The sequence below is a fragment of the Equus przewalskii genome, chromosome 32, assembly GCF_037783145.1.
Source record: "Equus przewalskii isolate Varuska chromosome 32, EquPr2, whole genome shotgun sequence".
In the NCBI taxonomy this organism is placed as follows: Eukaryota; Metazoa; Chordata; class Mammalia; order Perissodactyla; family Equidae; genus Equus; species Equus przewalskii.
This window is the reverse complement of record NC_091862.1, coordinates 1,067,272-1,091,281: the sequence shown is the minus strand read 5'-3', so window position 1 is coordinate 1,091,281 and position 24,010 is coordinate 1,067,272. Positions and strand designations below refer to the sequence as shown.

At 48.6% G+C, this 24,010-nt stretch overlaps 1 protein-coding gene across 31 annotated transcripts in view; it reads right to left on the bottom strand.

Annotated features, from left to right (window-relative positions):
* WDR27 (WD repeat domain 27) overlaps window positions 1–24,010 on the bottom strand; it is a 213,997-nt gene that overhangs the window by 148,227 nt on the left and 41,760 nt on the right. For 21 of the 31 annotated variants that reach the window (XR_011535545.1, XR_011535543.1, XR_011535546.1 and 18 more), the window contains 12 exons: window positions 23,363–23,466; window positions 22,293–22,360; window positions 21,266–21,387; window positions 20,776–20,858; window positions 20,048–20,126; window positions 17,362–17,439; window positions 14,806–14,903; window positions 13,274–13,363; window positions 8,155–8,276; window positions 6,865–6,998; window positions 3,280–3,377; window positions 1,928–2,049 (listed from right to left, as the gene is read on the bottom strand). Coding sequence is in view for 15 of the 31 variants with exons in the window: in XM_070603052.1 (XP_070459153.1) it covers window positions 1,928–2,049; window positions 3,280–3,377; window positions 6,865–6,998; window positions 8,155–8,276; window positions 13,274–13,363; window positions 14,806–14,903; window positions 17,362–17,439; window positions 20,048–20,126; window positions 20,776–20,858; window positions 21,266–21,387; window positions 22,293–22,360; window positions 23,363–23,466 (1,198 nt within the window). In the remaining 16 variants the exon portion in view is untranslated. Of the gene's footprint in view, window positions 1–1,927; window positions 2,050–3,279; window positions 3,378–6,803; window positions 6,999–8,154; window positions 8,277–12,071; window positions 12,816–13,273; window positions 13,364–14,805; window positions 14,904–17,361; window positions 17,440–20,047; window positions 20,127–20,775; window positions 20,859–21,265; window positions 21,388–22,292; window positions 22,361–23,362; window positions 23,467–24,010 lie in introns of those variants that run through there. The other 10 variants (XR_011535560.1, XR_011535557.1, XR_011535555.1 and 7 more) reach the window with 4 other exon arrangements.

Genomic DNA, 24,010 nt, shown 5'->3' with positions numbered 1-24,010 from the left:
CACCTTCACCTCAAAGCTTCACTAAACAAATTTAGCAATTCAGATGGATCCTTTCAGATTCTACGTCAAAATATTGCCTAGTAACTCATTGAGTTGCACTTGAATTTAAAAGAAATCATAATACCTAAAAAACAGGATGGGTACTAGGGTAATAATCATTTTAAATATATGACTCAATTATCAAACTCACTTAAAAACCCAGAAATACATAAAGTCTAATAATCAATCTTAAACCCAATCTTGACAGATCGTACTGTGAAATTAGCCGCATAAGATCACGGCTCTCGAATACAGAACAGCCGGCCTATTCCTGCTTCCAACTACCAAGCCGGCGCCATCTCGTCACAGTCCCCAGAAGACGTGACATGGAAGCACGGGGTCTGCCCACACACACACACAACTTGTGCAACGAGCACGCTCGCCATCTCGAAGCTTGCTGTTTTAGCGGCTTCCTCACAAAGAAGTTACAAAATCCTTCTAAGAGATCCCTTCATTTATCTGGGGGACCTACTTACTGCATGGTGTTTAAAATATTTTTGTTCTGTTTTTATGCACTAATATTCTGTACAAATAAAAGAAAATGCAGAAAAATAATCTTTTCTTCAACAACTCTCTCCAAGCTGATATTTTCCATAGCGTTATAAAAACCAGAAAATTCTTCCCCTATCATAATTTGAAGTGTCCTAATTAATGAACCTCGGAGGGTGTAATGTTGGACAAAAGGTCCAGATGAGATGCCTGTCTGAGCCTTGGAAGGCCTCCCATCCAAGACGAAGGATGAGCCGCAAAGAGATGAGTGCATGACCCTGCACACTGCAGGCCTGCTCCTCAGCCCCAGGCAGCCCTCCCGGGTTTTCCCGGCCCTCCATCCCAAACCTCTGCCCCTGACTGGGCTGACTGCCCCCACCCCACGGCCACACAAGCCCGACAGCTCCCAGGCTCCTGGACACCCAGCCTCAGGCCTGCTCTGGCTCAGAACCCAGGGGCCTCCCCGACTGAACCCCTGAAAAGGTCTTGCTGTGGCTCCAGCATTTCCAGTTCCCCCTTGTCCAGAAGGACCCTGGAACAACACCTGCCTCAACAGAATTCAACCGCTGGTCCAGAATTTGTGCTCTTTTCCATTCAAACTGGTTACAGAACTTCACAGATTACCAGACCAGAGCTGCCCTATTAAACAGAAATTTAAAGTAAGCCTGAAATAATGTATCAAAACTGTAGATAAGAGAGTCTTTTTAACCAATACAATAAACTCCATTCTAAAAATATGATACCCCTGAATCATAATGCAGATTTCAGACAGCATTGCAAAATAAACCCTGAATTTGGAAAGCCATCCCGAATATATCAAAAATAAAAACTGCAGTTGTAGTCCTGAAAACAAAAGTTTTGTTCACAAATCTCGTAGATGCTCTTTTGGGTGACAAAGTGTCTTTTGAACTAAACTGTGAAACAATGAATTCATCAAAATGGCTACCTCCTCTAGTCCCAAATCTTTAACCCTCAGCTGTGGGTATTTTTAAACTATTTCTCTGTCAAAATGGACTAGCAGAAAAGAGAAGGTATTGACCTGCAAAGGCTGCTTCTTGTTCCTGCAGAACCTACATGACTGTCATTCCATCCAATTACTGTTTGAAACACCCAAACCCTCTGTCAAGGTTCAAGTGAGAAGATATTATTAGTAAAGTCAAAAATGGGCCATAAAACAACCAAAGACAAAAGTACAAAAATTAACATTCGACACGGTATTAAAATATCTTCTAAGGTCAAACATCAAGACTTAGAATAATTTAATGATCAATAAACACTGACATTGAAGTCGGCAGCAAACTGTTATAAAATTGCACCAGACACTTGTATCTGATACCTGTACGTAAACACTTTCAACACAACATTTTACAGCAATGTGCCCTGTCAAAGCCTCACTCACTTTATTTTGACAGATCTGGTGGACAGGCCGCGAATGGGCTCCTGCTATCAGGGCGGCACTGCGGCCCACGTTGAGGTCGAAAACTTCCAACGTCCTGTTCCGGCCAGCGGTCAGCACGATGTCTGAGGGTTCAGTTAGGGAACTCCCCTCAACGGTCCACCCATGGGCATGAGCAGTCCCACTTATGCTATTAATAAATCTTGGAACACTGGAGGACGCACAAATGGATGATTAGTTACGACTTTCTGAAGCCCCTCTGGAGAAGCCCCAATCATGGTCCCCGCCCCCATCTGGTCCCGGGCAGCTGGCAGGAGCTGGTGGGCAGTGGAGGGGCTGGTGAGGATGATGGGGAGACCCTGGGTGGTGAGATTTTGAGGGGAGACCAAGAGTCCTACTTGTAGATACATGAGCTTTGAGACGTCCAGGAAATACCCAAACCAAGAGGTGGAATAGCAGCCAAATATGCAGGTGTCGGGCTCAGAAGACAGGTCTGAGCTGAAGAGTAGACAATAAACCCTAAAAGTAGATGGTCTCCCCTGAACAGGCTGCCTGAGTGAGAGGACAAGACTCACAGTGAGGTGTATTATTAGGTAGCGGTGACAAACTTTATAAATTTGACACACGGGGGACAATTCATGAATGTAGGGGTCCTGTGACCACCAGGACCACCTCACCTTCCATGTTTAGCCCAGAACAGAGTCACAAAAAGCCGACATGGTAGGAAGAGGACTAGATCCAACAGTAAACCCAGTGCTGACGGCAACATAGGAGAGACCATCACATACGGCTGCAGTCATCAGAACCACATGCTTCTGCCAGGAGGTGTTTTGGGTTTGTTTTTTTTTTTCAGCAAAATATTCTAGCATAAACATATCACCCTTCCAACTAAAATACACTATATCAGTCCTTCCGAAACTTCAACTATAAAACTCTTCAGAAGAATTCGACTTAGACCTTTGGATAAATTAAAATTTTAGAAAATGAATTCCCGAGGATCAGAGCTTTGCTTCTAAATAAATTAAAATCAATGCTTTTTAATCAAAAGGGATCGCATAAGCCATAAACTCAAAAATTCAAGTTTGGGGCTCCATTTCATATTCGACAGCAACTGCTAGGATGCCTGTCGTTATGTGCAGCAGTTTATTTTAAAATGTACTAAGTTACAATCTATTATTCGATAAGCGACAGACCAGATGCCTCAGCGCAATCAGATGAACTCACTACATGCTGCATTACTTAACCAGGAAGACAGTGAGCTCTCTCAGTGCCCGGGGCTCAGACGCTCACGGTCGCTTTGCTGGAAGGACGACGCTCAGGACGAGGGGACACGGGAGGACGCAGAGAAAGGATACAGGAGTAGAAGTCATTTACTGCCGAGAAGCTGGTCATCTCCACGGCATCCGTCATGCGGAGGCTGAACATGGCTTTGCACCTGCTCTTCTGTTTATATCTGGAGGAAAAACAAAGATGATCCATCTTTTTGTCTCCTTTCCACCATAACTAAGCATTCTACCTTTAAAAAAATAGAAGATGAAAAAAACGTTTTCCTATCACCCAATGATCATATTTTATAACACTCACTGAGGGAGGGAGGGAGGGGGTCGGTTACCTTAACTGTCCTTTGGAAAACCTCATGAAAAAGTACCATTATACATAGCCAGAAATAACTCACTCTGTCTATGGGAAGGTGGGTTTTTCTCCTAATTCTAAAATAATTATGTATACTTAAGGAGAAACCCAACTGGTTATAAATGATCTGTATTTCCACTTAAACATAAGTTCTTTATTTTCTAAAGGATAATATATGCAGTTAGTATTCATTTAATAAATGTGTGATCTTAACAACCTCTAACAATAATTTCATAAAGGAAAGGAATCTGCTAGCAATTCCAGGACATGATCTTGACCCAGGGAGATGCCCGGGGCTGGTCCAGGACGTCTAGGACTGGGGCACATGCAGGTACAGCTGGTGATGGGGCAAAGGCGTCGGGGGCTCAGTGTTGAACCTCTGGGAAGGTCGAGGGTGAGGATGCAGCAGACCATCAGTCCAAACCTTGCACAGGTAGGTGAAGGCTGGGCACGGGACTGGGGCCTTGAGAGGCAGAGTCCTGCAGAGAGGTGATCTCCTGGAGGGTGACGGCAAGTGCAGGACAGGCCTGAGGGCCAGAGAAGCCCAAGGAAGGGCGACTCCAAGAGCCAGTCCTGGGAGAAACAGGAACTGGGGGTCGGCCACACACTCAAGTGACAAAGGGGCTGAACCACAGGGGAGGTTTGGGAATGAAGCCCACTGATAGCATGAAGATTCATAAATTCTGTGCATTTGAGCAGGAAAACTGCTCAGAATCCTACAGCAGGGTGGCTGATGAAGCCGGAAGCACAACCATAATCTGGAGCCTTGATGGTTTGACGAAGTTAATCACCACCTCCAGCTGAGGGCGGGAGAAGGGGGCCAGGTCAGCTGCCGCCCCAGCAGGAAACAAACCTGAAGGTGGGCCCTTCTCAAGCATTTCCACGGGGAGCTGCCCAGGTGGGGATGGAGGAAAGGCTGCAGGCCATGCATGACCACCCTCCGTTCACCAAGTAAGCGGTGCAAGGCCAGGGTGGAAGGAGGCGGACGTGAAGGACTCCCGAGACCCAGCTTTGGCTGCAGCTACCCAAACACACCTTGACTAAAAGCAAATAGTCCAGAAGCACAGTAAGCTTTTTCCAGGGACTTGTATCATCAAAAAAGTGACATTGTAAACGCCTGGCCAGCAACAAGCGGTCGCAATTCAGTTCCTAAAACAACAGCTCACCCCGAACTCAGGCCAGTGGAAAGCAGGCCAGTGAGATGGGGCAGGAACATGATGCGGCATCTCAGCCCTGTGAACAGACTACGAGAGCCCACACAGACCCCAGGGTCAGGAGAAGGATGGATACAGACAAGGGACACCATCCCAGGGAGTAAGTCCAGGGAGGGGGCGGGAGTTCTGGTTAGTCCTAACCAGCTTGATCTGATAAGTGCTATGCATCAGTGACTCCTATTTCCCATTCTTCTACCCCTAAATGACACTGTACAAGGGGCAGATAGTTGAGGAAGGGGCCCATAGCAGGTCATTTAGTCAATCCATTGCCATCATCTCATGAGGGCAGGCCCCAGGGCCACGGGGCTGAGCATCTTCCTGGGCAGGGGCGGGTGCATTCTAGGCGAGTGCATGCAGGAAGAAGGCTGCGGGTGCACCACGGGAAGCCTTGCACCCTGCTGTTCACCCGCCATGGCACCAGGTTCTGCTCTGGACGGGCAGTGACCTCACGGATCAATCACGTCAGATCCAAATGGATCCTGGGGCCTCAGAACCTGGTCTTCCTGGCCACGCAGCTGACCCAAAGATGAGCCAGCTCCCTGGCCTAGACCTAGGGACAGCTGCGATGTGGGTTCCCACCTTCACGATGGAAATGCATAAAGTGACCCGAAAAGGTTACTAAAGTGAAAACCTACCCATGGTCCCGAGACAGGGACAGGCGACTGGGATCCCACAACAGACCCTGAGCTCAGACTCCTGGAACATAAGCTCGTTCAAACCCATGTTCTCCAAAATAAGAGCAGAAACTGACATACAGGTTACTCCCCATAGTCTGACATCTAAAGACAAGACTTGCAGTGATTCGCCCAGTTTATAAACTCTGACAGTTCTGCCCAGACACTCCTCAGACCAGTCCCAACCCCAAAGGCCAGGTATGCTCTTGGGGGATGTGGCCTGCAGGTTTTAAGAAGATCTCCCCCTTCCACTTGATGTGAGAAATATGGTCATGATGCCTGGAGCTACAGCAGCCACTTTGAAATCATGAAGTGAAAAACAGCAGGATAGAATCATGGGCACTGAGGGTAGAGGGCAGTTCCCAGTGGAATCATTAAGCCTCTGAACCTCCTCCCCTCAGACGGCTCATGGGTGGGGGGAAATCCCACTGGTGTGAACCACTGTTAGTGGGGGTTCAGTTACAGAAGGGAAGACGGCCAGCGGAACCCGATCCTGTGGGAAGTAGGGCAGCAGGGACCTGGGCACAGCCTTCCAGCAAAGGACGAACCTTCACTCTCATCAGTGTGCACTGAACACTCCTGGCTGCCGGGACGACCAGAGAAGGTGAGTCTGAAAACTCCCCACCACTTCCCTTTCCAGATGTGCACCGGGAAATCCAGCAGCACTGCCGGAACAGGAAGCAGTCGGGAACAACCCAGGTGTCCATCCACGAGGGATGGGCCAAGAGGCTGTGGCGAGTTCTACCATACAAATCTCATAACGGTTACAATGAACAAACTGAGGTCACTTTCATGAGCATGGGTAACCTCAGAAACATAACTCTGATGATTAAGAAGGGAGTGTTACATTTAAACACTCAACAAAAATTACATGACACCTGGAGATACAGCAAATATAAAACCGAGGACAGGAAGCTAACACGCCAATCTCAAGGAGAGGACCGGGGGACAGGACGGGGTGGGGGGGTCACTAATTCTCTCTGTGATGATTATTTCTTTAAAATGATTTAGAAACAAAGAAAGCAAAATGTTATTATTTTCCAAAGCTCGGTGTAGCTAAGTAGGCATTTAGTATTACATATATTTGAAACGTTTCATAATCTTAACTCTACTGTAGCAGTAATTGTCCCACATAACATGAGCTAAATGTGTTACAGCACCGAGGCTGGGGGCCAGTCTCCGGAGCCCCCGAGTTCTCTCCTGACACCACTGGCACCTCAGGGAGGGTGGCAGCTCAGGGCGGCCCTGAGTGAGGAGAAGCCGAGCCTTCGGCTCCCACCAGAACCTCAGGAGCACATGGTTCTGATGACGTGTGGACGACGTTTGTAAACGCAAACCCTTTCCTTACATACAACTCACTATGGAGAACGCAGCCTCCTCCGAGTGAAGACAGAAGGGACCCGGGAGGGAGGCCGCCCACCTTCTCAGGTCGTCCTTGCAGGTGTCCACGTGGTACTTGAGCAGCTGGAATTCAGGGCCGGACGATGACAATATGAAGGCGTCTATGTAGTAAAACTGTGCGGATTGTACGGGCCTAGGAAACATGCCTTCACCCTGTAACACAGATTGGTAATTATTACCAACAGAATCAACGTTAATAAAAAACACTTTTGCTCTGAATATGAAGTTCCTTCATCTTAACACCAAACATCTACTCATTCCAAATGTATAGACACACTTTGTCAGAACCAATTTACCACTTTCGTTTCTTCTTCCTAGTCTTAGGAGATGCTATATCATTAAAATTTTACCGTGATGAGTGTTTTAAATTCTGACCATTGAAAAACTTAAAAAAAAAAAGAAAGAAAATTGAAACTTGGCAGTCAACATGTTAAGTAGCAAAGATTTTCTTAAAGCCAAGATCCTAAACACGTTTCAAAATGCAGTTCTGAGGTGTCTGCTCTCACGTGATGCTTCACAACCCCCAACACTGTGGTGCAGGAAGAGTCACTGCATTAACAAGCCCAGAACACATTTCTCCTCCTCAACTGCGGCCACCAAATGCCTCCCCCCGCGCAGGCCGAGGTCTGACCACCTTCCCTCCCTGGTCAGCGTTCCTAGGACTCCATCTCCTTTTTATGGCAAGACTCAGAAAATAAAAGCTAACACCGTCTTTGAGAATCCACAATCCGCCAGCTCACAATCTGATTAATCGATTAATCGAGGCCGATTGCTGTTCTCACCTCTTCTCCCGCCTCAGCTGTAAGACGGCTGTCACCTTCCCATCTCTCCTTTCTCATCCTGTCTCCAAATGACCAACTCTACGTCCACCAGAACAAGTCGTTTTTCTCCCCAAAAGGTACTTCCTCCCGTAATATCCCCTTGGCCGTTATTATTACCTCTGCTATAAAATCACATTGAATTCATATTTTAAATTATTCCAGTACTTTAGTTTTAGTCCTTCTGTCATTTTTTGGCCACACAAATGGAGGAGATATTTAACATACATACGTGTCTGTGTGCTACACACGTGTGCACATTATGGATGTGCGTACATACACATACTCACATTTTAGACAATATCTCGCTGATCATTGTTCGTGCATTGAAGCAAACTCCTGTTTACCCCATTCCCTTGCCTCCCAGCAGGGTAAGAGACGGGACCCTGGAGGAAGTTCTGTTTGGGCAGCTGTGACTGTCCGACATCTCTAGGTCACAGGGCTGGTCATTTTGAGATCCCCGCCCGTGACCGACAGGAATCCCCCATTACCAGACACAAGGCGAGTTCCGTCCTGCGAGCCGACCACACCCTCAGCGTCCCGTCCTGGGACGTGGACAGCAGCCACCTGCCGTCGTGGCTCCAGCACACGGTGCTCACTGCCCCATCGTGACCTGCGGGAGACAGAAGCAGGCAGGAAGGGGCCAGCACTGCACCCAGCACCAGAACTGCAATTCTCCCAGGAATAAACTGCCCAGCCGGAGGCCTGTCCCAGGTACAGCGACGCCGGCGGCAGCAAAGCCCGAGGGTGGGAACGGTGCTTCATTTAAAGGCTTCATGTGGTCTCTGAAGGAGGTGTTTCAAAAATTCACATCTTTTAAAATATGAAGTTCATGACAAAAGTATGTTTTAAAAGAAGGAACTTATAAAATGTAGAAACATAAAATGTATAGAAATCTGTGGGCTTCACGAGATTGCATTTTAAAGAACTGTTATTCTGTTAACATTGAAGGAAAAAGTCAGGAGGGCTTACTGAACACAGTCACATGTAATCTGATTACTTGTTGTGACAGATTTGAAAGCCTTTTTCTACCATGAAAGCGGCCGTGTGGACGGTGACTTCTGAGGGTGCAACAGTGCGGCTCTGCAGGCGTCCGAATGTGTCGCGGAGCCCGGCCCTCCAACGTTAAACTACAGATCGGCTGTCACATGGACAGCCAGAGTCTATTTAATGTGCCCCATGAAAGCTTCTGAAACATAATCAGTCAAGAGAGGAAGAAAAGGAGGGTCATCCTGAATCCCGGGGTCAAGGAGATCATCACTCGCTTCTCGCTTCTTATCCAAATGCCGGGAAAGAGGGTCTCAGCTGACAACCACAGTCTGTTCTCTGGGCCACTATGACCCTCTCAACGTCTTCTGTCACCGCCACCCTCGGCCCTGATTCAGCAGACACCCTAAACACGTCTTAGGACGCGGCCCCATCTTCATGTTAGGCGATTAGAACGTCAGATTAACTTTACAGATAACGGACCTGGGTACCAGTGGCTGCACCCCCTCCTTCTGGAGAAGGATGAATCGATGCTCAGGACGGGAAGGAAAGATAATTCACAGCAACACTGGTGTTTGCTGGGAGCTGGGCTGAATCACCCCAAACACACATCTGGTCAACACTCTCGCACACCCATGCCAGGGGCTCCCTGTCCCTCATCTGCCTCAGCTCTGAGCCATCCAGATGGTCAGCTGGGTCCTGAGGAAGTGGCAGGAGCACTGTGACCGGGGCCTGGGAGCGCTCTGCCGCCCTCCTCACTCCCACACCTGCCCTGACCCGCCCGGCTCTGCTCTTTCTGGTTGGGTATCTGCATCTCTCTGGCTCCTCAGCCTGCACACACTTATTTCTGAACCTTCCTTGCCCTGGTAACCACCTGACCGGCCATCACTCCAGGGGAGGCCGTCCTAACGTCATTCCCTAACAACACCATGGCCCGCTGCTCTGAGAAGTGGACGAGCCGGAGGAGACACAGGGCAAGCCAGCCACAGATGCCTTCTCCGAGTTTGGGAAATGAAAGCCGTAGGCCTCTGGAGGTGGTAAGAGATGGCGAGAGGGTGGGGTTGGGTGCTGGTGTGACGGGGCCCCCGGCAGAGTGAGCTGGGCTGTCAGGGGACACACGTGAAGAGAAACCTCTGGGCTGTGACAAAGCAGCATTTCCCCGAGGTCCCCGAGATGTGCTGGGAAGGGCGGAGGGAATTCGGTCTGCAGCTCCACGCACCAGGTCCTGGACCGCAGTGCCCGGCAGCTCAAGGATGACCACACTCTACCTCCCGGGCCCAGGCGGTTTGTGGCTGAAATCGTAGAGGGTGAGTAACCACAACGAGGAGCACGTTCTCGCCACGGCGAGATCTCATCGCCCCAAGATTGTCCTCCACGCTGGCCTCAGCATGTGAGTCACACACAGCAATTTAAAGATTAGACCACAAACGGCAATATCACCCTATCATACTTGTCAGAAAACTAACAAGGAAAAAGTGGACAAACCAGGAAAGATTTGTAAAGATTTATAAATAGTATATATCGCAGTTCTGTAACGTGACCCGAGGAAACTTAAAGCTCAAATTTCCTGAGCAGAAAGACATCTGACATGGCTTTGCTGCCCTCTGGTGTGAATTTCTGGGAGTTTTACCAAAAGCACCAGGACCGGTCAAGTCGGGCTGCAAACACCATCACAGCTACTCCACCAACAGACGTGGCTTCTGTCACCAGTCACGGCTCCTGCGATGTTTTCCTGCAGATTCGTGTGTCTGAGGCTACAACCCCTCGCCCAGTGTCCGGGGCTGTCGGCCGAGCCAGCTCCCAGGGAAGGGCGTGGGCGGGACTGCAGGAGCTCTGCCCACTTGGGCTATCGGCCCTTTGGAAGTGGCCATGTTACCAGCTGAGCGGGTCACCCTTTCCTTGAACATCAAATGACGAAACTCAGTCCTCCACCACCTAACCCAGATGCAAAGGGGCTGACGAGGCCACCTGCCAGGGGGACACGCACGGTGAAGCCACCACCGTTCAACTAGGCTTAATTCTTCCCAGTTAAGCTGTAATCCCAGCACAGTGGGCATGCCCGCCTCTCGCCCTTGCGTCCCTGCCACTACTAACTAGTACTCCACGGTCACCGGGCACCAGACAAGGGCCCACTAAGTGACCAGAGGAGGCAGAAGCACTCACAGCACAGACACTATAAGGGATGCCCCTCTGCTGGTCCCATGCCTCACAGGCCAGTGAGCCTGCCCCGTGCACCAGCGCAGAGAGTCAGGGACAGGCCTCTCCGACTCCACACGAGACCCCGGGAACCCCACCTTCTCCTCCAGGCTCCAGTCTGACACACGAGGTGCCGCAACCTCGAGGCCTGTCGCAGACCCGGCTCTGTGGGGTGAGAGGGGGACCTGGGACCCCAGTTCCAGCTGATCAGCTCTCTCATCCTCCTCTTCTCTCAGTCTCACTGTCGCACACGTCTTCCTGCCAGAACCCCACAAAGGCGTCCCACCTGCTGACTGACGTCCCCGACGGGCGAGGAACTTGAGAAAGAGTGGACAGGACACAAAACGCTGACCTGGACCCCGAGCCCTCCCCAGGGCTAGCCTCCCGCTGGAGGGGAAGGACTGACAGCACATGGGACACAGACTGCCCCACGTGGAGAGGAAGCCGGGTGCCACGCCCACAAGACAGGGAGGTGACCTGGCAGAGACCAGACGGGCAAAGGGCTTCAGATCAGGAAGCAAGACGTTCTGAGCTTAACTGCATCTTTTTATAAAAATTAGTTTCTACACAATTCCGTAATTTTTAATGAAATCCTAACTAAATTTAATCTTCTGGAGTGACCGACCCCAGAACTGAGCTGTCACACCCGCGCCCTCAGGCACATCTCTCCCGTGTCCTTGAGCATCTGCTCTGTGCCAGGCACACACTAAGGGCAGGCACGGAACTGGGGTGCCCAGCAATCCTTGTACTGCACAACAACATTTGATGGAAAACGCTCCAAATTCTAAAGCGTAAATGTAAATGCCTTTTAGATTGAATACGACGGTGATCAGTGGTTTTCAGACCGCGACTCCCCACCTGGGTGTGCTCCAGTCCGAGTCCTCCAGGAAGGAATTCAATTCAGCCTCTAACTTTGACCACAATCAAAATATCCAGAATATACTTATTTGTCTTAGATGATGATCGGAATTAAAAACACTCATTTTTCTGCTTTCTGGAAAAGCGTTGAGAAACCAGTCTTCTTTTCAAAGTTGAATTGCCTGACTATGAACAACTCGCCACGTGGGGTGAAATGATGCGCTAGAACAGGGAAGGTGGGTAATCATCGCTCTCTCCCAAAGGGAAATAGGGTGTGCTTTTGTAAAGGGTGAGTTTAAACATCCACTGTGTTTTCTTAATTCAGCAGAGGCCCTTTTTCCAACAATAAAAGACAGAGAAATGCACGTAACCAACACAGTTACCATTTATACCAATTGTCAAGCACAGAAAGACACCCGTGCGCCACCCCCCTCGTATTCAACGTGCCTTAACAAGAGCACTCGAAGCCAAGGTTTTCAGCCTGGAGAGCCGCAGAATGTACTGGAATTACATGGGCCAGAGGCTGGTTAGGACGAGGAATAAAGATGCTGTGGAGACACCAGGTGAGAGGCGGCGACTTGGGCTCCCGTCAGAGGGTCTCCCTATTCCTCGCCAGGGAGCCCACCGCAGACCCTGGAGCCAGCCTGAGTCTGGGACCTGGACAAACATGGGGAGGACGCTCTTGTCCTTGGCTGGTGTGGCCTCCCCATTGACCACTCCTCATCTCTCCAGTTCACAAAAACATGTGGACTGGTGGAAGATTTTTCATTTTTTCTTGTGTTTTTGCTGTTGTTGTTAAAATATCTACCAAGTGTGAGTTTTGAACCAAGCAGTATCAGGAACTCGATGAAGAATGGGGGTTCCTCGAGGTTTCAGGACTGGGCGTCCGTACGTCAGAGTCGTGAAGCTAAAATGGTAAAACTTGTAACATGGCTGCCCCCATCTCAAATCTACCTGCTTAAAAGAATGCTTTGGGGGCTGTCCCCGTGGTCGAGTGGTTGGGTTTGCACGCTCCGCTGCAGGCGGCCCAGTGTTTCGTTGGTTCGAATCCTGGGCGCGGCCATGGCACTGCTCATCAAACCACGCTGGGGCAGCGTCCCCCATGCCACAGCTAGAAGGACCCACAATGAAGAATATACAACTACGTACCGGGGGACTTTGGGGAGAAAAAGGAAAAATAAAATCTTTAAAAAAAAAAAAATGCTTTGACTTGTTACATTCCTGGAAACATCTCTATACAAACCCTACTAACTTCAAAACCTATCTCGACCTCACATCTAGGTAAGATTCGACCTCACGCTCCCCTAGAACTCTGCAAGCCTATGGCTGCTGACCGCAGGGCACCTGCCGTGAAAGGGCCTGCACTCTGGCCTCACTCTGTCTGGTGTAGCCGGGCTCAGTGGAGTCCAGTTTATTAAATCTCACCCTTTCATCCCCTCAATTCAAGCCTTGGTTCTATTCTGTTCTTGTCTAGAAGGAAAAACAACGTGGCACTTAGCAATTAATAACCAGGACCAAAACGAGACCCATCTGTAAGTTCATATTAACTAAAATTAGCACACATTTTACCTGAAAAAACAGCAGGTTTCCCGGAAAGATCGGCATCAAAGACCAGTGACAAGTGGTTGGCTAGGCCACAGGCCAGCCGCCGTCCATCATCTGCTTAAAACAAACGAGAGATTCCCCTTGTAGAATGAAAAGTCATCGGAGTGCCGCCTGCGCCAGGCACAGTGTAGAATCTTTAGTTAACTTGAGGTCCGTTTCCTTGGGCAGTGAGAAAACCTGACTCAAAGAGGAAACAGCATCTATTCAACCGCCAACCACTCTCACCGAGGGTCCACCAGGGGCCCCGCCCTGTGCCAGCCCTCATGTCACGGCCCGAGCCTCCGTTTACAGAAAGGGAGCCTGAGGATCGGGAGTGGGGGCGGTGAGCCCGGGGTCTAGGGGCTTGTCAACAGGCAGCGCAGGATCTGAACCCAAAGCACCCTAACCCGGGGTGCCCACCCTGAGGCCCGGGGCGTCCCGCCTCCCATCGGCCAATGTTTGAAGCGGCATATTCGACTGAGCAGTCCCACCTGGACGTTTCTGTGACATATGGTAGAAACAAATTATAGACGTCCCCGATAATAATTATTCAAACCTGGGGATCCTACGTCTGTAATCTTATCTGTGTGATTCTCTATAAGCACATCTTAGTGAGCAAGCATATCAAACTTCACAAACACGTCTGCTGACCATGCTATGCATCTAAGCTCCCAAAATTATCCAAAAAATTATTTGGTTAGAATTATATGAAAAATAAGGGGAATTTAGCACAGTTGCAAGTAACTATAACCTTGGGGAGCCAACGTAAGACACTGGACCTACGGCGAGAGGAACACTAGTGGAGGTGGGGGTGGGGCGCAGGCTCGCAGGCAGAGGCCTTACATCCAGCCTGGACTGAGGGCCAGGAAAACCTGGGGGTCAGAAACAGCGTTCACTTCTGATGGAAGAGCTCAAACAGTGGAGCCACGTCAAGGAGGGCTGCCTCCCAACTTCTTCCAAACTATATTTAGAAAAAAGCTGATGTCCCAGAAGTGAAGTCTGGAAGAGGCGCTTCCAGGCACTTGAGAGCAGAGTGGCTCCAGGAGGTCAGTAAGAGCTCACCTGCGGGAAAGGCTCCATCTGCGGGGGCGGGGACGGTGCTGATATGAGACACGGGTGCACTTTCCTTCAACCCATCGACGAACCAGGCGACCAGCCCCCAGGGGAAGTCGGTGACTATTTTGTAGCTTCTCTTTGCCTACAAATAACCCTCACGTGCAGCCTTCCTGCCAGACTCCCTTGAACGCTTACTGGGGAGACGGTCTCACGCATGGAGCACAGACCTGGAGGAGGTTGCGATTCCAAATCTGGGGGCTCCTGTTCTGCAGGAGCCCCCAGTACAAATGTGAATCCTGTGCACTGATTCTGCTCTCCCCTTGACAGATAGGTGAGGTCTGATTCTGAGCCAGATTCCGACAATGCCACATAACTGCACGTAACCAAGATTTTAAAATCTGTTTACAATGGAACAGCAGGCAGAAGAAGGGACTCTTAGAAACGCCGCGAAGCAGACCTACCTGAAAACTGAAGGCAGCACACGGCTGTGGGGTCGCTGGCTACAGCGAGCTGCTTGCTGAGTCTGGTTGGCAGAGGGCTCTCTGAGGGGTACTCCTTACTGGAAGGAAGATCAGAGATGATAAAGATCAAGATACAGTTCGAAGGGAAAGGAAAAATGAAAAACAGACTGGAACTAAAGTGGGTTTTCACCTATTTGCACGCGTAATTTTATTCCATCAAACTTGAATATTTATATATAAACTCTTCCATTTCAAAACCACGAAATAACTCTTTAAAATAGACATTTTCCGTATTGCCAAGAAATGCATGTGTTCTGAGTATAAAATATCAAAGATTTATCAGATTTAATATAAACGGACACGAATACCGAGATGGTTCAGGGGGAGGGCTCTCGGGCAGAGAAAACACATTTTACTCCTCAGTTTCATACTCTTTGTGGGTGGCTGTCCTAACACTAATGACTCAAATAATCCACAAATGGCTTCTATTTACCATGAAAATGATCACATTCCCAGTTTCTAAAAGAAGCCAAAGAAGGCAGGGGATAAAAAAGGACTGATGCTCAAAATCCACAGCAGGGCAGGAGGGACCTGTGAGCAGGGCACACGGCCCATATGAAGGGCAGCCAGACCTTTAGTCAGAATCTCCCTGTTGGGGCCGGCCCGGTGGCCCAGTGGTTAAGTTCTCGGGCTCCGCTTCGGTGGCCGGGGTTTCCCCAGTTCGGATCCTGGGCGCAGACCTAGCACCACTCAACAGGCCATGCTGAGGCGGCGTCCCACATGGCACAACCAGAGGCACTCACAACTAGGATATACAACTATGTCCTGGGGGGCTTTGGGGAGAAAAAAAAAAGAAGATTGGCAACAGTTGTTAGCTCAGGTGCCAATCCTAAAAAAAAATAAAATCATTAAAAAAAAAATCGCTGTTAATTTCAGCAACTGGTTTTCAGCCTCCAGGTGGTGCAAGGCCATGGTAGGGGTGGGGACCAGCCTGTGAGGCCGGCTCCTCGCTGCACCCCTGTGGCCTCCTCAGTCCCAGGATCCACACTATAAATGAAACAGGAAGCCACCTGTCGCAGCCTAGTTACGGGTCAGAGAAACGCAGAAACGCACCAGGCGCCCAGCAGATGGCAGCAAAGGGAAGGTGGCTGCGATCTGAAAATGTGCTGTTCTAAAAACTGGAAGTTACTGAATGACGGATCGTATATATTTATTCCTACCACGTATACTCAGTAAAAGCTGGTAAGACTGGCCTTGCAAGACGCCTGTCAGTGAGACAACGCCACCCTCTCAAGTCAAATCTGGAAGGTGTTCAGACCGCCTTGCTGCAGGAAACACTGGCCTGTACCCAGGACATCGTGTTGGGGCCTCACCAGCTCGGCCACGTGCAGCCTCTCAGCAAAAGGCCTCCAAGGGCCAGAAACCTATCAGAGACTTGCTTGGTCGAGAGAGCCAGGCTCCTTGTAGAAAAACATCACCAAAAAAATCAGAGTTCAGCCTAACTCCAGGTGTTGACCACTCTGGACCACAGTGGGTTCCACAGCGTTGGAAGGCATCTGCCACAGCCACATGCTTAATGTCAATGACCTGCTCAGATAGGGAGCAGCAGAGAGTGGCAGGAAGAGCCACAAGAAACATCACTGGGCCTAGCCCTGTGGCCAAGGTGTTAAGGTTCTGTGCACTCCGCTTAGGAGATGTGGGTTCACAGGTTCAGATCCCAGGCACAGACCTACTCCAATCACCAGCCATGCTGTGGCTGTGTCCCACATACAAAGTAGAGGAAGATTGGCACAGATGTTAGCTCAGAGCAAATCTTCCTCAGCAACAAAAAAAAAAGAAAGAAAGGGAAAGAAAAGAATATAAGAAAACATCACTAACTATGGGTAAAATCAGTGTGTGGTGCATGTTTCTGCAGACCTAATGACTGTTCAAGTGCAGGTGTGATTGCATTAAGTGAGGAACACTTTAAACGCTGTGGCCCGCATCTCTGTTTGGATGATGTAACCTTCAAGTGTGGAACTGGGAAGACCCTGGAGGCCCCCCAAATGCCTTCTTGTCTAGATAAATGGGTCCAGGGAATCCGCATGACTTGTCCACATCACACAAGGGTGTGGAGCCAGAGCCAGAAGGCCAGCCCTGGGGCCACGGGGATGCTGGATGAAAGGGAGCGCTTCCAAATTGACGACCATTCAAGGTTCACATTGAGCACTAGAACTGCTGAAATTTTCCATCCAATTATCACCTAAGAAGCTTATCAAGAATAATCATTAGCTATAACACTTTTTAAAACTAAATTTTAACAATTACACCAAAGTTGTTAAGGTGGTAAAAATAGCAACATGTCTGAAAAATGATTAACATGAAAGAATTAAATTTGACTAAAAGGACATTTATAGACTATATATGTATTTGTGTCTATATGCACATATATACATATGTTTCTGTATACACAATTATAAGGTCTCATACCTGTTCGAAAAAAAATTCAATTAAATATTTGCAGGGCCTCTCCAAACTATTTCAAATTTACTCTGAATGCATAGACTAGTTACATACCATTTGTAATTGTTCTTGCATTTTGAAGATCTTTTACCATTATTCTTGATATTAGTCTTTGGTAAAAACATGGTTACACTGTGGAAAGAAAACTCTTATGTCATTCCCAGAGATTAAAAGTTCTAAGGTTCTAAGAGATGCATACTTTGTGGTGAAAAAATATATATAAATACATAAATGCTTTGTGTCCCGTTAATTATAACAGCTATTCTTCCAATTACATATCTACATTGGTGATTCACTGCTGGAAAATAAAATGTATTTTGGTATAAAAATTCTGGAGAACACTGTGCTATTTACTTACAAATTGTGGATTACTAGAAAAAAAGCTACAATTATTTTTGCAAAGATTACATTGTAAATTATCTATTGATCATATTCTGTGAGATTTGTGTGAAAGATTTCTAAATCAAAAAACTGCTCACAAAGGCAGACTGTCCCTTAATTTGAATATAAACTATGATTCTTATGAAGTTGTTTCATTTTTGGAGAATAAATTTATATAATCTCAATAGAAGTCAAATTCCATTGACTGACATTATTCCACAAGTCTACTCAGAAACAGAAGTGCAATGTACTGGGAAGTCACACTGAATTCTCCCTTTAATAGAATATGAACTTTAAATATTGACAGCAATTAAACAATCACTTCACACTGGCCCGTTTTTCAGATGCACAGAGCCCTGGAGAGATGCCCCCTGCCACAGTCGGGGCCCTTCTGACAACAATGGGAAGAGCCGGTGCTGTGTGCTCCCTGCACACGTGGTGCTGAGCTCCAGCAACAGACATGGGGACAGCCACGTCCCCGTCCTGCACCTGCATCCAGGCCAGGCAGAGTGAACACCACATTCAGCCCAGGGCTGTCGGGACAAGATGGGGCAGGAGGGGGCGACCCCCGGGGGCTCTGTGTTTGCTGCAGGATCCACAAGTGTCTCCAGGGTGCTCACACAGGCAGGGCCTGGGTGAGGCAAGGACAGGACAGGAGCCCCACGAGGACCAGAGGAAAGCGTCCCATACAGAGAACAAAGGGTGCAGGGCTGCTGAGCAGGGACCAGCTAGGAGCATCTGAGAAGGAGCAAGAGCCCCGCCCCGGAGCTGGAGCGCGGGAAGCACACCAAGAAGGAAGGTGGGCGCAGACAAGGCCAGCTTCACCTCCTTTTTATCCATCTCACACTGCCTCAGAGATGTGGCTGTGCTGCATGTCCTGACCAGGTGACCCCCTTAAAAACACTGTACCAGCACCCTGTACTTTTCCTGTAAAGTCAAATGCAGGGCTATCCATGGTCTGGCCCCCTCCTGCCCCTGGGCTCCCACACAGGGCCCCACACTCAACACACACCTTAATAAAGTGGACCCTAGCCGTCCACACTTAACATATAGGTGCCACTCCCACTAAGCTATCCCACAGGGTCAGGGCATGCACTGGTGTGCAATTTTGCCGGGACATGAATTCAGAATCCATCTATCCATCCATGCTTCCATCTATCCATCCTTCCTTCCATCCATCCATCCATCCCCCTACCCATGCACTCATCCATCCATCCATCCATCCGTCCACCCACCCAGAAGGGCTTTGTGAGAGGGTCCAAGGTGCTAGGCACTGTCCCAGGCTGAGGGGTTTATGGAACAGATAATAAATAAAACACACAGTCATGCCAGCCAGTGATCAGGCCGAAGAGAAGGAGTAAAGCAGGAATGGCCTGGGAGAGGTGGCCGGGGCTGTAACTTGATACAGAGCAGCCAGGACGGCGGCTTGCACATGGGGAGCAGAGACTGGCTGCCCTGCAAGACCACCCAGGTTAGCCCCAGGGAGCCACATGGGGAGGGAAGGGCCCATGCAGAGCCCTGAGACAGGAGGGACAGACGGACAGCATGGGACGGCGTGACCGGGTATGGCTACACGGGGTCCAAGCAGGGAGCATGGTAGAGGTGAGGCCAATGAGGAAGGGTGGGTGGATGCCACCCAGGGAGGACCCTGGAGAGCCCACCAAAGCCCCCACTTGTGCTCGGTGTAGGGGGCCCCACGGGGCTTCCAGGTAATGGGGCCATTTTGGCGGCTGTGTTGAGAACAGATAAAGGGTCAGGATTTGGGGCGGGAGGAGGGTGGCAACAGGTCTGCATTTTAGACAGAAAAGCCAAAGTTGCCTCAGAGACCTGGGACTCCTGAAGGACCAGGGGTTTCAAGACTCTGTTATACCTGAAACTCCTCAGATAGCAGGTTTTCATATTTCCTCGTCTTTGAAATTTCCCCCGACCCACCTCAGGGCTGCTGATGTGAGTTCTGAACACACTGGATTTAACGCCCCGACGTCAGAGTGAGGCCAGTGTAGACATGCCCCCATCGCTGCCTCCCTCTCTCTCGGCCCCCATTCACCCCGTCCCCTGCTCCCACTAGACGCTCACTCACTATCACCATTATTAGTCAAGGATAATCTGATCTGAGGGTGACAGGAGGCCCGGCACACAGTAAGCACTCAATAAATGCTTGCTGCTGCAGCTGCTGCCACTTGTGTGACTGACATTCTGAGGGCAGATGCTACACTTTAACTGCTGTTCGTGCTCTGTCTCCCGCCCGTGGGATGACCCTCCAGGACATAGTTACGCTTGTATTTGAACCCTGCCTCCTTGGCACGTCACACTGCTGTTCCTGTACTGGGGTGAGTGGCTTGCGAGCTGGTTTACTCACTGCGGGGCAGACGTGTACCCAGAGGACCTGACTCTGCTGTGGAAAACCAGGGGCTGGTCCTTTACGACACTCCGCACGGCTGTGTAAAAATGAGTTTAAAGGAGAAGCAAATATTGAACATTGTCATGTCATTCTGGACACAGTTCCTTAAAAACAGAAAAGTTCACACACATGGAATAAGTTTGTGACCTATACATTTAAGAAGTTTCATACCTGATGCCAAAGCAACCATTACCAGCAAAGAAGGTTAAACCAAGGCCATTAAAAGATAAGAAGACAACAAAAAACGTTTTTCTCATTCCTTAAGTAACACAGAATGCAATGTTTGACACTCTGTACTTCCGATCCTCAGGGACGAAAACGTCAGCGCTTCCCTGCAGTGTTGGCCGGGGTGTCACCCGCAGGACACTGCCCACGTCGTCATCAAACGGGCCGCACGCTAAACTCGGTCTATGTGACATTGTGTCCAGGGGACACTAAAGATTAAATATTTTTGAAATCCTATGAATTACCTCCACTTCAGGAAAAGAAACATCTAGCACGTGGCCTACCACAAATGGCATGCAGAAATAAGCAAGAGGCAGAGGAACGAAGACATAACGGAAGGAAGGAAGTCCTGAATCCTGTCTTTGACAAATTCACAAAGCAACAGAACGATGCTGATATCACGGTAACTAAAGGGAAGGAACACCTTTTGTATTTCTATATTCACAGAATGTTATACTGACCCGATTGTTTTTGACTAGCCGGCTTGGTACTTTTTTCCTCAACAAGAGCAAAGTAGAGTGGAGAGGTCGGTAAGACACCAGAGCTAAAATAAAAACACAAAATCATCCTATGAGAGCAAAATTCTACAGAGGAGTCTTTCAATGAAATGCACACTTTAGGACACTTCAATGATTAACTCAGGCGGATGTGGATGTGCAGTATTCAGAAGTGAGAACACTGTCAAGCTCATTCTTCCCAGAAATACATTAATACTTTTAATAAAAGTGCTGTTCTATAATCTACATTCTACTCTGAAATAAAATAGTGTTTCACATTAAAATAAATGACGAGCCATTTAGTTTTAAACAAGATGGAGGCATTGGCATGAGCAAGAATTTCTTTCAAACAGAGAGTTTACTAAACTTTACTTTTATTTCTTAAGATAAAAGGGGTCTAAAGTCTGCCCACTGATAACCCGGCTCACGCATGTCCCGCTTGAAAGGACGGTACCGAGGCAGCACTGAGAGATCCTTCCCAACGTTGGGGCGCGGCAGAGACCTCACCAGACAGGCCAGGCGGATCTCCAACACGGCGACCTGACTTCCGAACAAGGACGTGAGCAAGCAGAAGGCCTGCACGGGACGGGGGGTGACAAATTAACTCCATCACTATGGTACACTCGTGACCATGCATCCACACTCGTCATCAACACGGCTCTTCAAAAATTGTCTGCCTCACTTGTAGTTACACTATTGTATAGTGCATATACAGGTAATATTATACAGTCTGGGTATAGACATAGTATTGATATAGTCCATGTATATAGCATGTGGACATATAACACTATTATATTGTGTGTGTATATAAAGAGTACTATTATATAGTGTGTACATATATGGTATATATAGTACTATTATAGAATGTGTGCGTATATATATAGTACTATTATATTGTGTGTGTATATATAGTACTATTATATACTGTATGCATACATATATAGCACTATTATATAGTGTGCATATATATAGTACTATTATATAAGTGTGTGTATATATAGTACTATTATATACTGTATGCATACATATATAGCACTATTACATAGTGTGTGTATATATATAGTACTATTATATACTGTGTGTATATATAGAGTACTATTATAGTGTGTGTATATATAGTACTATTATATACTGTATGCATATATAGCACTATTATATAGTGTGCATATATATGTAGTACCATTATATAGCGTATGTGTATATATATAGTACTATCATATAGTGTGTGTATATAGTACTATTATATAGTGCATATCTATATACAGTGCTATTATATAGTGTATATACATATAGCATACATTTATACTATTATATAGTTTGGTAATAGAAGTTGCACACTACTGCGTGAGTCATGAAAACTTCCACAGATGAAATCTCAGTTAGTGAGCCCGTCATGACAAAACAGGGAAGACACTAAGTTACATCGAAAGTTCGGACGGGCATGCTACAGAATCCAAGTGCAGTGAATGGGCATGACTCACCATGTGATTCCCGGTTTTGCCCATCACTGCACACGATCCAGCAACTTGAATGCTGAGGTTCCTAAAATCTTCATTTTCAGCAAAGAGAAATAAAGAAGCAACGTTTATGGGGTAGGTAAACAGAGCCAAATGTTCGTTGGCGCCCCTATCCACCGCATCCTGATTGTCTACTGCACGCAGGCTGCTGGGGGCTGGAATGTAACGAGAGCCAGTCAGCTCCTTCCACGGGTGCAGCAGACTCTCGTGGAGAAATGGACCGCAGGACAGCGTACAGACAACTCCCTCACACTGGTGAAAGTGCTGGGGAGGAAAGACGGAACTCCCACGAGAACACAGACCCGATCGGAGCACCATTTCAGGGGAGTCTCAAAGGACAGGAGGACTGGCCGGCTCAGGGAGGAGAGTGCTCAGGCGCTGAGGTTTCTAGGGTTCAAGCAAAGTCCCTTCACCAAGCGGAACATGATGAAAACGGAGGCGTGACCCCCCAGGGAGAGGGAAGGAGGTGTGCCCTGGGCCAAGCTGAGACCTGACTGCCAGGAGGGAGGAGGGAGGTGTTGGGAACCATCCCTACATTTTGGCCAGGAGCAACACCATGGACAGAATCTGAGGACGGGAACCAGGCTGGAAAGGAGAGCACGTCTGCTCAATTTAGACAGGCTGAGTCTGACACACTGTGAGGTGGTCCAGGCCCGGGTGCCCCGTCTTCAGCGGGAAATACTGACAGGGCTGACTGAAGCGTCCTTGACACAGACTGGCACAGACCCCAGAGCAAGGAGGGGAAGGGCGTCCCATGGAGCCAGGTACGGGAGAGGACCAAAGACAGGAAATAGCTTCAGGGAGGCGCCACCAGAGGTCAGAGCAGAACCAGACACGTGTCGGTGGGATCCAGCAGCCCAGAGGTTACCACGACCCTGAGGAGGGCCGGCTATGGCCAGTGATTGACGTGTCTCGTCCTCGAATTCAGAGGACAGGCTGTCTACACAGAAACTGTGATTCCCCAAACATCAGACAAAGAAAATGTCAAAGTCACGTGAAATCTGTATCAAAGATTATTTGAATTCTCATCTTACCCTTGTAACGTAAAACTGCTTCCAGTTCAAAGTTTGCCAAGTTAAGTATGAACAAACCAGCTGAGCTTCCGATCCACAAGCAGCTGGCATTCTCAGAAGAAACACTAATTGAAAGAAAAAGAGAACAAATTGTAGTGATCTTCTTCCTTAAGCTTCAGTTCCAGAGCACGTCACTAACGTCACACCAATTCTCCAGTGAGGGGAGCAAAGCGATGATGCACGAGGTTTCCCACCGCGGCTGCAGGAGGCTGGTGCTAACCCCCTGTGATCCGTAATGGCAGTCGACCTGGCTGGTATTAAAACTGTTTGGGGTTTTCTCGGCGTCCACTGTCTAGTGAAGACAAGGAACACAAGTGGCCACAAACTGGGCCCAAATCGACTGTGATCTGCAAGGTTTTTATTTCTTCTGAGGTCACAAAAGAGGCTGGTGCCTGCGTCCTCCACAAGACAGCGCACAGATGGGGGCCCCTGCAAGTGGGGCGGGGGGGAGGGCTCGGTGCCCTGGACTGGAGCTAGAGGTCCTCCCAGGCAGCGTTAGTAAAGGAGGAAACAAGCCCAGGAGGAGACTACACCCAGAGCGGCAGAGTTCACAAGAAGGCAAACACAGCTCTGTTGTTGCTTCTTTTTTTTTCAGTTTACAAACTAGAC